Source organism: Thermobia domestica, chromosome 1 (genome assembly GCF_964235325.1).
Source record: "Thermobia domestica chromosome 1, izTheDome1.hap1.1, whole genome shotgun sequence".
NCBI classification, from domain to species: Eukaryota; Metazoa; Arthropoda; class Insecta; order Zygentoma; family Lepismatidae; genus Thermobia; species Thermobia domestica.
Window position 1 is genome coordinate 264429025 of NC_137454.1, and position 16308 is coordinate 264445332.

Here is a 16308-nt window from a genome sequence, read left to right on the forward strand (position 1 = left end):
TAATAATAATAATAATAATAATAATAATAATAATAATAATAATAATAAAAACATTTCGACCGCTGTACTAGAGTTATTGGTACTAGAAGCTAGCGCAAATATGTTCCTATCTAAGAAGGCACGGTAAGCTGTTCTTTATTTCAGAATCAAAGGACTACAACGACCATCCTGTGTTACGTATTCTACCACTTGCATCTAACTAGTATGTTAGAATCAAACATAATGGAATGAATATCATGCTAATAAGCAGTTATGTTTTGTGTTCCTAGAACAACAATACGTTATTTTCAAAATACTTTCTTTTTATACAGTCTCAGTTGTGCTAAACGCTTCGATTAAGATACTCTCTCTCAAATAGTAATAGGTTATTAGTATTTGTAACGGATCAGTCTGATCGCGTGACATTGATTCTTACAGTTATCAATCGTGTTTTGTTAATATTCCACGATGTTAAAAAAGGATGATTTGCGTTTGTAGGAATATGTTACCAGAATTTATTATTATTCTATACTGTACAACCGTATTCTAAAGCTGTACCGGGTACTGACCCGTTCGTGTATTTCATTCCGTTGTATTTCTCAGTTAAACAATTTGATTTATAAATAAGGGAAATTAAATGTAATATATTGCTTATCAAGGATTACACATGACTAGACATTTTTTTAAAGTTCTAATATTTATAAAATTTTAATCAGAATTTAGCTACAGTAACAAATATGCATGTTAAAATTTCCTTATCAGTATGCTTCATTCTGATAATATGTAATTATTTATATTTTAAACTTATTCTATTTTCCACACGAAGAAATTAATTGTTACGAATATTAAACTATTAGTATTGCAAGTGGTGTCGAACAGTGCATGAACGTTGATGGCTGTAATTGTTTCTCTTAATCGGTGCTTGCCATTTATAAGTATGAGCAGCTGAATTTGAGTTGAGTTGAGTTGATTTTAGTTTAGCGTCCCTTTCAGCAGCGAGGCTATATGAGACGTGGGCCTACTGATTAACGTGGAATCCGAACCACATGAGCTCCCGCCGGGAATCGAACCCGGGTCTCCCACGCCAAAGGCGCGTACGCTAACCGCTTAGCCACGAAGGAGCTCGCAGCTGAATTTAATAGCAACAAAACAACTGACGAGCGAAATACGAAAGAGGAAGCAAAGAAATAGTGCTGTGTAAAATAAATATTTTATACATTTTGGGATGAAATAATTTAGTATCAATTTTTATTTAGGAATTACGGGAGTAAATTTTGAATGTTAAATATGATTCAAGAGAATAATGTTCTTACAGAGATGAAAATTCTAGTTTGTTGTGGGCTTGGCATTCGTTGTTAGGTGTGACGTATGGATATAAAATTTTGAATAAACAATCTGTTTAGGCGTTGGGACGAGTCCTGTTATTATTCGATTTGAGCTAAAATTATATTTTGTGTATTTAACCTATGCAAAATTATTGATTGAAAATCTTGATAATGACCATAGGAACACTAAAGTAATCTGAGTGGGACTTCGTACGTAAATTTAAGTGTAGATTATGGACTTTACAGAAAGATGATGATTCGTTTGTAATGGTGTAATGTGGTGTTCTGACACCGAACAGATAATTTTATCAGTCATGGGAATATTCTGCAGGCACAACAAGGAAGTTTATTTGGGACTCGAACGGTGCTGGATGGTATAGCTGTATTATAAGGTAATCCCTTACCAATTATTTGTTTCACAGGAGTTCTGATAGCTGGAGTGGGAATTCCAGGATGACTGATTGATACGATAAATTTTGCAATTGTTTTTAAAAACAAAGTTTTCTGTCTAGTTCTCAGTGGTGGCACTAACGGCAGTGAAAAGTACAACTAATCCTTCATAAAGAAAATTCCATAAGTTTTAAAATTTTTCCGTGTGCATTTGACCAGTATGATGATGATGATTAGTAGCTAAATACCGGTAGCGTCATGCACATCAGTTTCATAGTGGGAACGTCTTATAGCTGTAATCGCGTGACAAATACAAATCCTTGACTTTCATAATAATCTAAATTCTTTGATTATTAAATTTTGTAATTAATGAATACTAACGTATGAAATGAGCTTCGACGGTACCAGCCATTCACAGTTACCTGCCTTAAAAAACCTCTATCTTGCTACCTACGCCTAATGCAATATTTAGAAATGAACCAAGCTAAGAACAATAGAGATAATATCGTTGCTATCATACTGTCTAGTTAGTAGTGTTCGTTGTGCCATGCTGGAAATTGGGATCTATCTATAGTCAGCTCCTAGTATAATGCAATGATGAATGAATTAGTTTTAAGTTCAAGCTAATGCCTCACATTCCATACATGTTTTTGCATGTAAATATATCATTTACCATTTTTATTACTGAATAATTATAGAATTTTCACACTATGCAATGTTTATTCGGAGAAGTAAATAGAGCTGGAATACTGGTGTATTATATCATCAATGTCATAAGTCCATTGCTCTGCTCCTTCTTATCTCAAGATAATTAAGTTATTATTATTAATAATAATGTATGTGTCATTTAATTTTCGTGTGATAGCATGGCTGATATGAAACTTTGTAATATTAGTCAGAACAAGTAAGGACAGCGTAAGATGACATTTAAGCTAATCATTTCTTAGAGACACTGCAAGACCACTCTGATGTAGAATATCCCTGTTTCTTAGCAGGCGATACTTATATTACTAATGAATAAATTTTATTAGAACGATCCAAACTAAAATATGTAAAAGCTATTAAAAAACATGTTGATGAATAACAATGTAACTTCATATGTATTAAGTTTAAGCAACGGAAATATGAAGATACGAGCTGCTTTATTGAGCCTAAACTTACTATCTAGGCAACTATCGTGTATATGCGATGGTGGAGGTTTCTTTGTTAGTTCTGAAGCAATAAACATATTGAACAGGTTATTTTCGTTTAAATTTTAGCGCAGTTACAATTTTTCTTTTATTTAGAGTCCTTCTGAAATATTATTTACTAACCTTATAATACAAGATTTTTTTTCTAGGTTAAGAAATGAGTAAAGTTTGAATTTCACTAATGGGATCGTTGCTTAGGACAAGATCCTGATAATTTCTTATAGGACAAGATCCTGGTAATTTGAGATTTAGCTTAATGTCATGTGAACATCAATACATATATTTTCCTTTTTTCAGTCATAATTGTTTTATATTTTGTCTAATTACCGTATTTATTTCTACTTTGGAATAATTGTCATTATTATTACTGTTGCTATTATATTCTATCGACCAAATAAACAACCTACAGTTATTGGTCGTAACATATTGTTTAAGCTCCATAAACTTAAGTGCTGGGAATAAGTAAATACACAAAGACATCATTATTTTTCCAATATTGAAACAATGCATAACATATAGGACAAGTATACAGCATATACTTGCTCTGAAGACAAGTAACCTTATTCATAGTACAGGGTGCGGCACGTAAAACCGGCCCGTAAAGTGAACACATAAAATGAAATGTAATGTATTGAATATGATTAACTACAACACATAAATGAAATGTAATGTATTGAATATGACTACTCACCTTCACAGCAGCCTTCACAGCAGGTGCTGAAAGTGTCCTCCGCCCACTTCAACACACATGTGAGCATGATTGAGGAGATTCATATATACCCTTGTCAGTTCTTGTGTTGTAATGCTATTGGTGACATCCTGGATCCTGGTCTTGAGTTCTTCAATTGTGTGTGGATTTGTTTCGTATAATCTTCCCTTTAACAGTCCCCATAAGTAAAAGTCACACGTGGACAAGTCTGGTGACCGAGGAGGCCACAAGCCTTTGCTGATTGTCCTCTCTGGTGTAAACATCTCATGCACAAGGGACAATGATGCAGCTGATGTGTGGCATGTTGCACCGTCCTGCTGAAAGTAACATAACTGACGCTCCTCTTCGGTCAAGTGTGTATAAAACTCCTCCAGGATTCCCATATACACGTCATTGTTCACTGTCGTCTCAAAGAATATGGGCCCAATAACGCATGTGGCGGAAATGGCACACCAAACACCAATCTTCTCATCATGCAAGGGTACCTGGTGGATTGCGTGTGGATTTTCTGTCGACCAATACCGGTTGTTTTGGGAATTTACGTACCCAGGCAGGTGGAACCACGCCTCGTCACTCATGATGAGCATTAGTGGATCCAAGAAACCACTGGCAACATTGCTTAACAGCCATGAACAGAAATGCACCCTCTTCTGCAGGCCAGGCTCCTTCAGTTCTTGCACAACACTTATCCGGTACGGTTTTAACTTCAGTCCCCTTAAAACACGTCTGCAACTTCTCTCACTCGCATGAACCTGTTGACTCAATCCTCTGGTTGACTTTCGAGGACTTCTTGTCATTATCTCCTCCACCTGCATCTTTAATTCAGGTGTGCAGACAGATGGTCGTCTGTTCCTGGGAGCATTTTGAACCGATCCTGTACGCCGCCATTTTTCAATCAATTCCTGAATGGTGCTTTTTGCTAGCACAGAACGTCCTGGAAATTTCTCCCGAAACAAATTCTTTGTTTTCACAAAAGATCCAGTGAGAATGAACCCTTCAACAATGGCAACACGCTCGGGTATCGAATACGGCATTATCACACACTGACACTCACCCGGCTTAACACAACGAGGCCTTTTTCTCAACTGGTTTTGACAAGTTTCACTGGCTGCGGCTGCACGTGACTGCTGCAGGTCACGTAAGTCGACCCGACCTCGACACGCCATCTCTTGGTAGGAAGGTAGATTATTTAAGTGTTGCCAAAAACACAATATGCCAGAATATTACGACGGGCCGGTTTTACGTGCCGCACCCTGTACTTCTGTAGAACAGTATCACTGCAACAGTTTCTTTTTTGAGAAGCTATAACGTTTGTAGTAGTAAAATATACAAGTATGTTTTTTATTTGCCATAAACATATACAACAGCACTACATCCAGTGCTAATTTGAGATTTTTATCACTAGCCCCATCAGAGTTATTTGAACCCAAACTTCGGGTTTCTCGACAAAACCGGGATTTTAACATACTCATAAAAACATAAAAGTACATTACAATCAAATTTTTTTCTGGTAAAACTACTGACATATCTCTTGATAGCACAAAACTAAATCAAACTGTGTATACCGCTCCTTACTACTTACAAAACATTACAAAACGTGAAATTGCACCGATATTGATGTTTGCGTTCACTTGTAAATTTCTCATACAAAGGAGAAACATAGGTAAATACCTATAAGCCTAGATTTTTTTTACTTCGATCCATTAGTAATCAAATGCTTTTGGTTTTATCCTTCTAGAACAAGTACTGTTTTCGTAATGAACGTTTTTGTTAACCCTTACGATTCTGAAAGTAGGCGCGCGCCACAACACAAACATGGCCGCCACCGGCAAACCGCTTCAGATAAACATATTGTAAACACAGTTTTATAGTCTTCAGAAATGAAGCAAACAACTGCGTAGGTTTCACAATTTTAAAAAATGGCCGAGCAACCCTTTTTTCTTGATATATATGACCCACTTATGATGGATTGACCTACTTCAGATGGATTGACCCACTTATCTTCCTTACTTGGCAAGAACTTAGCTCCAGGGGTCATTTGGAAGGTGAGGACGATTAACAGGAGGAACTGCATTGAATAACTACAATTTTTAAGAAAATATGGTGAAGTTTTGGACAATAATTTTCAGACAGGCACAGTATTTTCGGGTCTCTCAAAACATATGCAAAACAATTTTTGATTCAAAGCATTATCGTAATAAATGAATTAAAAAGGAAACTGACCGATTCACGTCTCATTTCTATTACATTAGACGAAGCGAGTTATATATCATCACATTTACAACTATCAGCAGTTGTAAGGTACATTCTTCCTGATGGAGAAGTTGCTGCATGATTTCTGGTCTTTACTGATGTCAGTTCAAACCATACTGCAGATGCTCTAGCAGAACATGTTTCCTAAACATTCGAGAAATACTTTGTATGATAGTAGTTCTAAATTAATCGTTCAGTATTATGATGGTGTTGCAGTTATGCCGGAGAAATTAAAGGTCTTGAAAAGAAAGTTAGGGTTAAATATCCTGATGCGTTATTTATTTACTGTACTTAATTTTGTATTGTACTTTATTTACTGTACTGTATTTATCGATTTAATTTTGTACTCTCCCAGTCAGTCAGCTATCAAATAATGTAATTTCGTTTTCATGATACTTAGCATTTTTCCTGTTTCGTTTCAAATCTCACAAAAAGGGTGGAGGATTTGGATTCAAAGGTTAGGAAGATACTACCTAAAATGAAATTATAATTCAAGGCTTTTCAAACGATAGTAGAGCATACAAAGACCCTACGAATCTGTTCTATGCTATCTTGAATAACCCACAATAGTGGGATAAATACATTTATCACGAGATCTGAGGATTTGATACAGTGCTTTTCGACCTTTTAGTTTAACTTTTTGTTACGCATATTCAGCGAAATATTTTGCTTAAGGGATTTCCTGTGTGACATATTCTAGATCAAATTATTTGATGTAAATTACTGCATTAGGAAAGTAATGGAAACAGGAAATTCTGGAAAGTAAAAGAAATAATTTTGATTCAGTATGGTACATTGTAAATCAAAGATAGGACCTTCTAAGAAGAAATATTGCACAAATGAAAGTAATGATATGAACACACATTATCGTTGTTTATATTGTGAAATTTATGACGACATATGCAGCCAGATTCAACTAAGATTCACAAATTGAGAAAACCGACTTTTTTTCAGTTATTCGATAAAAAACACACACATACACTGAGAAGCAATTCCTAGATGCAAAGTTTTCTTCACTGAAAGAACGTTAAGGCCAATACATCGATTTTCAAGGGTTTCAGGAGCACATTTTGCGATGCCTCAATTGGTGTTCCTAAACTTCTCACCTATTGAAAAAGGTACTGGATTGTCATCGTCTGCTTTCAAAGAATTCTATAAGCTTTGCAGCTTGGTTTCTATAATTCCAATTACCGGTTTCTATATTACCAATTACCAACTGCCGAACGCTCTTTCTCTGCACTTTGACCAGTTCACACATTGTACACAAATGCTCCAGATCGAGGAGGACTGTCTGACCCACCCTTGATATCTATCGAAGAAAGGCTGGCGAAACTGCAGCAAGTTGAAAATTATGATGAATATAAACGGATGATCAAAGAATTTGACAAGGAAGGAAAATAGACTTTAAATGACTAGATGAATTTAATGATCGGATGATCAAAGAATTTGACACGAAAGGAAAGAGAATAAACTTAAAACGTAAGTGATATGATGAATTTATAATCGGACGACTGAAGAATTGAAGAGAAAAAGGAGAATAGATTTAAAATTTAACTCACATGGATAAATTTTGTAATCAGATAATTGAAATTGACAAAAGAAGGAGAAATGGTGAATGTCAATTGTTTGTAGTATTTAATATTTTAACTATTGCTTCACTCGTTCCATAAGTTACCGACCGTCGCTGGTACTTAAGTACAGTAGTCGCAAACACATGTATTTATATTGTGTTGAATAATTATACCTGTAGAACCCAAAGGACGAAGAGTATATTCATTTAATGTAAATCCTTTCTCCAAAGCAAGTTCTCTCATAGTCTGATTGAACAGATTATTTCCAGTAAAATATAGTACACCACAGTAATACTCGTCGTGTGCAAAAAGCCGGATGTCCAAACGTCTGTATATAGTTGGTTCTGAATTTTTCGCTAGACCTAAGTTGCAAACTCCCTATAAAATAAAAAAAATATTTATAAAGTAGACAGTATCAAAAAATATCATGATCGTAGCACCCAAAAATACAGATTACATAGTTACGTAAATAATTAGATCTACGGAATCAGAACATCGCTCGAAGTTTTAAGACATGAAACACAGAAGAACATACATAATAAATAAATATATAAATAAATACCGTGTCTCTTTAATCTACTGGAAAACAAAGTGAAACTAGGTTTTATAGTTTTTCACCTAAGTTCTGCAAACAAAAAGGCAAAATACAATGTCAATATTCTAGGAGAAGAAAAATTGAGATAGACGAAGTGGAGACCTATACTGAAACAGCAGTTTGGAAACTCTAAATTTTCTTTCTTTTTTTCTTCATTTTTTATTTTCATTAAGCATATACTCTATTAAATGTGATCAAGGTGCTACATATTACTATTATCATTACTATATTTTAATCAAATGTCATTTAAGTTAGAATTAATACGTTTTAATATAATCTAATAATTTGAAGCACCCTGTAAAATAGGTAGCATGGTGGTGAAATTTCAGATATTACAATTAACCCTTTTAAATCATGATGGCACAACACCTGTGCCATGGCGACGACCTTCGGAATTTGCTTTATAAGTCTCTAGTAAAGGTTTTTAGACCGGGGTTTTTGCATTCATTCAAATATGGAAACATCATAGAACCTATTTGATGGGCATTTTGCAGCCTCGCGTGCTCTTTCTGGGGGCTGTGACGTCACAAACATGGACGATGGGTTTTAAAAAATAGTATATTTGAGAAGTTTTTTCAAAAAATCCCTGACACATTACTATTTACCCTAGAATCATGGTTTGTACCTCGTTGGTTTTGTTATGAGACAGGCTTTCGAAATGTACCCCTCTTTCGAAATGTACCAGGCTTTCGAAATTTTCCTATCGTGTACCAGAAGCGGGAAAATTCGCCCAAAATGGAAAAAAAAGGGGTTTTTTAAAGAAAAAATTCTCTCTTCCCCATTTTTCTCTTCACAGGTACACGATAGCGAAATTTGAGTGGTACCATTTAAAAGGCTGCCTTACGCTGAAGAAAATGAGGTATGACTCATGTTGCTAGAGTCAACAGACGTATGTAAAAAAAATCTCGATTTCTTTATTTTTTCATTTTTTACACATTTTTAGTCAATTACTTTAGTAAAGTATCTACAGTACTATCACTATTTATTCTAAAGTCATGATACGTACCTCATTTTCTTTGGCATGAACCAGTCTTTCAAATGGTACCACTCGCATGTCTCTAGCATGGGGCCGACCAGAGAGGCCCAAAGTCGGGGGGAAATGAAATTTTTGACAAAAATTTCCCTTTTTCGCGAATTTTCTCCACTATGGTACACGCTAGAGACTTGCGAGTGGTACCGTTTAAAAGACTGGTTTTGGCCAAACAAAACGGTGTATCAATCATGTCTCTACGATAATTAGGGACGAGTCAGGAAATTTTTATATAAAAATGGGTTATACATTGCTTACATAGGGGAAAGTTGATACTGCTTGCACATGGGGCAATATTTTTTTCCTCTCTTTTTTTTCAAGATATAACATTGAAACTTCGTACGTTATTATACATAGTATGTAGTATTTTTGAGATATTTTGGGGCTCTGTGGATTGACACAGGGGCCGGCCAGAGGGGCCCAAAATCGGGGAAAAAGGGATTTTTGACAAAAATTTCTCTTTTTTGCGAATTTTCTCTACTATGATACATGCTAGAGACTTGCGAGTGGTACCTTTTAAAAGACTGGTTTCGGCCAAACAAAACTGTATCAATTATGCCTCTAAGATAATTAGGGATGAGTCAGGAAATTTTTATATAAAAATGGGTTATCCATTGCTCACATAATTGAGGGGAAGTTATTGAGGGAAATTGCCCTTTAAAATGTCCGTTTTCAAACGTAATGCCCATTTGTTTCTTTCTTATTTAAGAAAATTGTACGGCAAGGAAATTAACGCCGAGGAAAAAGAAGGAAAATAATACATGGAAACGATATTGTATACTGAACATTTACAAAAGATTTCATGTTTGTTACCATAGAAATCGGGAGAAAAAATTAAGAGCGGCCTAACGAAATATAACTACACTTAAGGAAGTATTTATGGCTCATCCTGTAGTTCTACAGAGGTGGAATATAGCAAATTTGAACGGTGACGGAATGGCCTTTCGAATAATATGCAGCATATGGCATTACTTCAACATGGTGCCAATCACAACGAATTAAACATCAGAAACAAGGAATTTGTTTGCATTCATTTCTTTCTTTGTTTCTTTTATAAAATACAAAACTCTCCGTTGCCTTTCATTCATTCAAAATAATACATAAACAGGGTGGCCCATTTATCTTGAAATATCCTTGCAATTTTTAAACTAACTGATCAAAATAGACGAGATTTTGTAACATGATACATAACTGTTTCTGGTGACTTAAAGGAACTGAACAGTGTAAATGAACCTGAAGTATAACCAGTGGTGCTACTCAGCCGGTTCGATAGAACCGGTTGTTAAAATATAGAGAGTTCCCAGAACCGTTTGTTACTTAGACATAACAGGAAATTTTACCAAGTTATGCCCAGGAACAGTAAATTTTAGTTTAACTATCTTTGTATTTAGAAATTCTTATAGCTACAGGGTTAATCATATGATCCCTCAGAACAAGGTTTAAGCGTTTATTTCTTAATTTCAAATGTTCATATATCTAGAATGAGAACTGGGTTCATATGAGTATAGTAGTAAAGGTTATTTATACGTATTTGAAACGCATACATATCCTTATCAACAATTAGGGGCCGCGGTGGCTCAGTGGTAGAGCGTTCACCTCTGGTGCAGGGGTCCTGGGTTCGATCCCAGCCCGCGCCAAGTGAACTTTGTGTTGGACAAACAATATGTGCGTGGATTTCCTTGGGGTTCTCCCGTTTCCTCCCACTTTCTTCATTCCATAGTTTCATTCATTTCTCACCATCTATATCTCCTTTAGACTAGCCGGCATAATCGTGGGATGTCAAAATTAAAGATTTAATTTCATTTCATTACCAACAATTGTCGATCTATTGCTGGATTAAGGCCTTTCCAATACTTTTTGATAACCATCTATCTTGGATAATTCGTTTCGAAGATATTCGCAGTGCTGCCGAATTTCATCACACCATATATTACAGAGCCGGTTATTAAAAAATAGAATAACATCACAGAGTATAAGTCGTCAATTTTGTTCTATAAGTGCGGTAATTAATAATGTCTCATACACAGTAATTTAATTCAGTAAAGTTTTGTAAATCATTAAATCAAGGTTAGGAAAAGAAAAAAACACGAAATAAATCAACTAAAAACACATAATGAAACAATGAGTACTATTAATAATGACAAGTATAACTAAAAATAACCTTCAATGAAAATAAATTATCTTCGAATTAATTATATCATGGAAATCTACTAACTAGTTTGAAATTTTATTTTAGCATTGTCAACAGAACACTGTTAGGGATAAAATCCTCAGAAGCTCTAGGCTCTTGCAAAAGTTAGATTCCAATCATGAGATTCTTTTATTCAATTATTTTATTCGCATTCCTTATATTACGTTAAATATTAACTAAACATAATATGAAATTTGTAATGTTTAATGACAAATCAATTTCTTAATAAACAGTTTTATTAATTTCAGATATTTGAAGAAATAATTAAAAGAAAATACGACAATCGAAATTGAACGAAAAAAAAATACTAACTGTATTCAATATATATTCTCTTGATTTTTCGGTTTAGGAATTCCTTTCTTCAATCAGTAACAAAATGTTGGAGAAAAAACTGTATAGACAAATTTGTATCTCATATCTATAATTATTAAACAAATCATATTTTTTTTAGAAGAAAACTCATTTTTTGTTTAATCTTTACATAAGATCTCACTACCTCCACCTAAGGTCAAGAAACGAAAAATTAAATGCGTCATTAAAATGCATCTACTGAACAAACTAATCAAGGAAAAGAAATATATTTTTAAATGTACTATACTTTAAATGGATTTGTTTCCTGGTTATGTGTCATCCATATGGATTATTTTAAGCTAACTAAATACTCTGTCCCTCTTACTACAGTGACTACTAAAAAGATGCTATAACTGGCTGTCGAACCAGGGACCCCAAGCACCGGAGGCGAACGCTCTACCACTGAGCCACCGCGTCCGCCGAGAGAGAGAAAGAGTAAAGAGGAGCTGGTGGACCAGGGAGTGAATTCTTCGCCGCAATAATGCACAGGAAAGCACCGTATTTTCGATGGTGAATAATCAACTACTTACAAAAAATGCTCGTTGCTAAAAAAAAAAAAAAAATCTACAAAATGGATTATTCTGAATTCCATACGCTATTGAAATTAGTAACTCCGAAGATTCAGCAGCGAGACACGAACATGGAAGAGTCTGTATCAGCTAGAAAATGGTCTGTAGATCCTTGGATCCACCAGATTGTAGAACTGGAAATCAAATGACTTGTCAAAATATGTAAATGTGGGCAGTTATCAGGCGCGGAAAGCTAAAATAAAGAAGAAAGAGCAATTTTCTAGTATAGGTACTGAGTGCATTCGCTCAGCTCAGTACCCACAAAACATGCCCACATAGCCCATAAAGTAAACTTATACCCGCCGGGAACTATCCCATGCACTACACCCGGAATTCTTGTATTGTGGCAGTATTGTGGCAGTTCCCTAAAATTTCACGAAAGCCACATAACACTGATGACAATTAACTCTCATTGTTTCTGTTTTCGGCGCTGGTTTACTTTTGGCGCATCACATCTGAATTCTATGTTTACAAGTGTAGGATTACTAGGCTAAAGTTATTACAAGTGCCTTAAGACGGATAAAATAAATGAGTTGATATGAAAGATGCCTGTATAGAAAAGGTGCATTTCGCCAGCACCCCCCCCCCCCACCTTGGAGTTTCGAAAAAAAAACCTATGCCAATCGTTTGTGCTACGTTTGTGCCGGAATGTACCGCAAAAATTTTCCTTTGTACCACTTCCGGTACGAAGTTATAATAGTTTTAAAGTGGGGGGCTGGAGAAACGGCAGCCTCTAAACTTGGAATTTCGAAACGAAACCTATGACAATCGTTTGTGCTACGTTTGTGCCGGAATGTACCGCAAAAATTTTCGTTTGAACCACTTCCGGTACGAAGTTATAAGGGTTTAAAAGTGGGGGGCTGGGGAAACGGCAGCCCCCCACCTAGGAATTTCAAAACAAAACCTATGCCAATCGTTTGTGCTACGTTTGTGCCGGAATGTACCGCAAAAATTTTCGTTTGTACCACTTCCGGTACGAAGTTATAAGGGTTTTAAAGTGGGGGGGCTGGAGAAACGGCAGCCTTCAAACTTGGAATTTCGAAACAAAACCTATGGCAATCGTTTGTGCTACGTTTGTGCCGGAATGTACCGCAAAAAGTTTCGTTTGTACCACTTCCGGTACGAAGTTATAAGGGTTTGAAAGTGGGGGGCTGGAGAATCTGAAGCCTCCAACCTTGGAATTTCGAAACAAAAGGTATGCCAATCGTTTGTGCTACGTTTGTGCCGGAATGTACCGCAAAAATTTTCGTTTGTACTACTTCCGGTACGAAGTTAAAAGGGTTTTAAAGTGGGGGGCTGGAGAAACGGCAGCCTCCAAACTTGGAATTTCGAAACAAAACCTATGGCAATCGTTTGTGCTACGTTTGTGCCGGAATGTACCGTAAACATTTTCGTTTGTACCACTTCCGGTACGAAGTTATAAGGGTTTTAAAGTGGGGGGGCTGGAGAAACGGCAGCCTCAAAACTTGGAATTTCGAAACAAAAACTATGGCATTCGTTTGTGCTACGTTTGTGCCGGAATGTACCGCAAAAATTTTCGTTTGTACCACTTCCGGTTCGAAGTTATAAGGGTTTTAAAGTGGGGGGCCTGGAGAAGCGGCAGCCTCCAAACATGGAATTTCGAAACAAAACCTATGGCAATCGTTTGTGCTACGTTTGTGGCGGAATGTACCGAAAAATTTTTGTCTGTACCACTTCCGGTACGAAGTTATAAGGGTTTTGAAGTGGGGGGCTAGGGAAACGGCAGCCTCCAAACTTGGAATTTCGAAACAAAAACTATGCCAACCGTTTGTGCTACGTTTGTGCCGGACAAAAATTTTCGTTTGTACCACTTCCGGTACGAAGTTATAGGGGTTTCAAAGTGGGGGGGGGCTGGAGAAACGGCAGCCTCCAACCTTAGAATTTCGAAACAAAACCTATGCGAATAGTGTGTGCTACGTTTGTGCCGGAATGTGCCGCAAAAATTTTCGTTTGTACCACTTCCGGTACGAAGTTATAATAGTTTTAAAGTGGGGGGCTGGGGAAACGGCAGCCCCCCCAACTTGGAATTTCGAAACGAAACTTATGCCAATCGTTTGTGCTACGTTTATGCCGGAATGTACCGCAAAAATTTTCGTTTGTACCACTTCCGGTAAAAAGTTATAAGGGTCTTAAAGTGGGGGGCTGGGGAAACGGCAGCCCTCACCTAAAAATTTCAAAACAAAATCTATGCCAATCGTTTGTGCTACGTTTGTGCCGGAATGTACCGCAAAAAATTTCGTTTGTACCGCTTCCGGTACGAAGTTATAAGGGTTTTAAAGTGGGGGGCTGGAGAAACGGCAGCCTCTAAACTTGGAATTTCGAAACAAAACCTATGGCAATCGTTTGTGCTACGTTTGTGCCGGAATGTACCGCAAAAAATTTCGTTTGTACCACTTCCGGTACGAAGTTATAAGGGTTTAAAAGTGGGGGCTGGAGAAACGGCAGCCCCCCACCTAAAAATTTCAAAACAAAACCTATGACAATCGTTTGTGCCGGAATGTACCGCAAAAATTTTCGTTTGTACCACTTCCGGTATGAAGTTATAAGGTTTTAAAATGGGGGGGCTGGAGAAACGGCAGCCTCCAAACTTGGAATTTCGAAACAAAAACTATGCCAATCGTTTGTGCTACGTTTGTGCCGGAATGTACCGCAAAAATTTTCGTTTGTAGCACTTCCGGTACGAAGTTATAAGGGTTTTAAAGTGGGGGGGGCAGGAGAAACGGCAGCCTCCAACCTTGAAATTTCGAAACAAAACCTATGCCAATCGTTTGTGCTACGTTTGTGCCGGAATGTACCGCAAAAATTTTCGTTTGTTCCACTTCCGGTACGAAGTTATATGAGTTTTCAAGAGGGGCTGTGGTAACGGCAGCCCCGCACCCAGTAATTTCGAAATGAAACCTATGCCCACTCTTTGCACTACTTTTGAACAGGAACGTTTCGCTGAACTCTTTTCTGTACCACTTCCGGTACAAAGATACGAGAGTTTCAAGCTTCGGGGCTGCCGTTTTGATGCCCCGTCGGAATTTCGAAACGAGACCTATGCAAATCGTTTAACAACATTTGTGTCGGAATGTATCGCAAACATTTTTGTATGTATCACTTCCAGTACAAAAGTATGACAGTTTTAACTAGGGGGCTGCCGTTTCCAGAACCCCCCATCTTGGAATTTCGAGGTAAGACTATGTCAATCGTTTGTGGTACGTTTTTACCGGAATGTACCGCAAAAAAATTACGTGCCTGAAGTTGGCCCCCCACCTCTCCCAAATCACACCAAACGTTGCTCATCGTTAATGCATCGTTAGTGCACGTTAGTGCATTTAGAACTAACGTTAGTGCTTTCAGCGTTTACGAGATATTGAAGATTTTGGTTTGGGACCTACTTCATATGAAGTTAGCCCCCCACCCATCTTTATGCAGACAGATTTTCACTAAACTTAGCGCTTCGTTAGTGCATCGTTAGGGCACTTAAACACACTAAGCACTACCGTAAGTGCTACCATATTTTGGGATTATTCAAGATTTTCGGTGGGGGGGGCAACTTCAGAAATATCAAATTCTATACAAATAGAGGTAGAAACATGGGGTTGACGGTAATCGTTAGTGCATTGTTAGTGCACTTAAACGCAATAAGCACTAACATTAGTGCTACCATATTTTGGGATTTATTCAAGATCTTTGGAGGGGGGCCAACTTCAAAAATATCAAATTTTATACAAATAGAGGTAGAAACATGGGGTTAACGGCAATCGTTAGAGCGTGATTAGTGCACTTAAATGCACTAAGCACTAACGTTAGTGTTACCACATTTTGAAATTTATTCAAAATTTTTGGTGGGGGGCAACTTCAGAAATATCAAATTCCATACAAAGTGTCAGTATTTTCAGGAATCAGTAACGAATGCACTAATTACTTTGTTAGTGCTTGAAGAGGGCGCAAATTCACGCTGACCAACAAAGATATTTTACTTGTAGCACCTACACTAATTAAGCACTAACGTTAGGGGTTGGTGCACGAAGAAGCACTAACGATGCACTAAGGATTGTACTGGAAATGATCATTAGTGCTTTTTAATTTGGCAGAAATTTGACACAGTGAAAAACTCCCCTTAAATTTCTTATGTGAGTTTCCTGAGAT

General features: G+C 36.8%; 1 protein-coding gene across 6 annotated transcripts in view; it reads right to left on the reverse strand.

The window, feature by feature from the left end:
* LOC145660824 (DNA polymerase beta-like) overlaps positions 1 to 16308 on the reverse strand; it is a 550409-nt gene that overhangs the window by 160223 nt on the left and 373878 nt on the right. For 5 of the 6 annotated variants that reach the window (XM_081726247.1, XM_081726263.1, XM_081726259.1 and 2 more), the window contains one exon: positions 7591 to 7795. The exons of the other annotated variant lie outside the window; for it this stretch is intronic. In XM_081726247.1, the coding sequence (XP_081582373.1) occupies positions 7591 to 7795 (205 nt within the window). The remainder of the gene's footprint in view (positions 1 to 7590; positions 7796 to 16308) is intronic. 6 annotated transcript variants of the gene reach the window in all.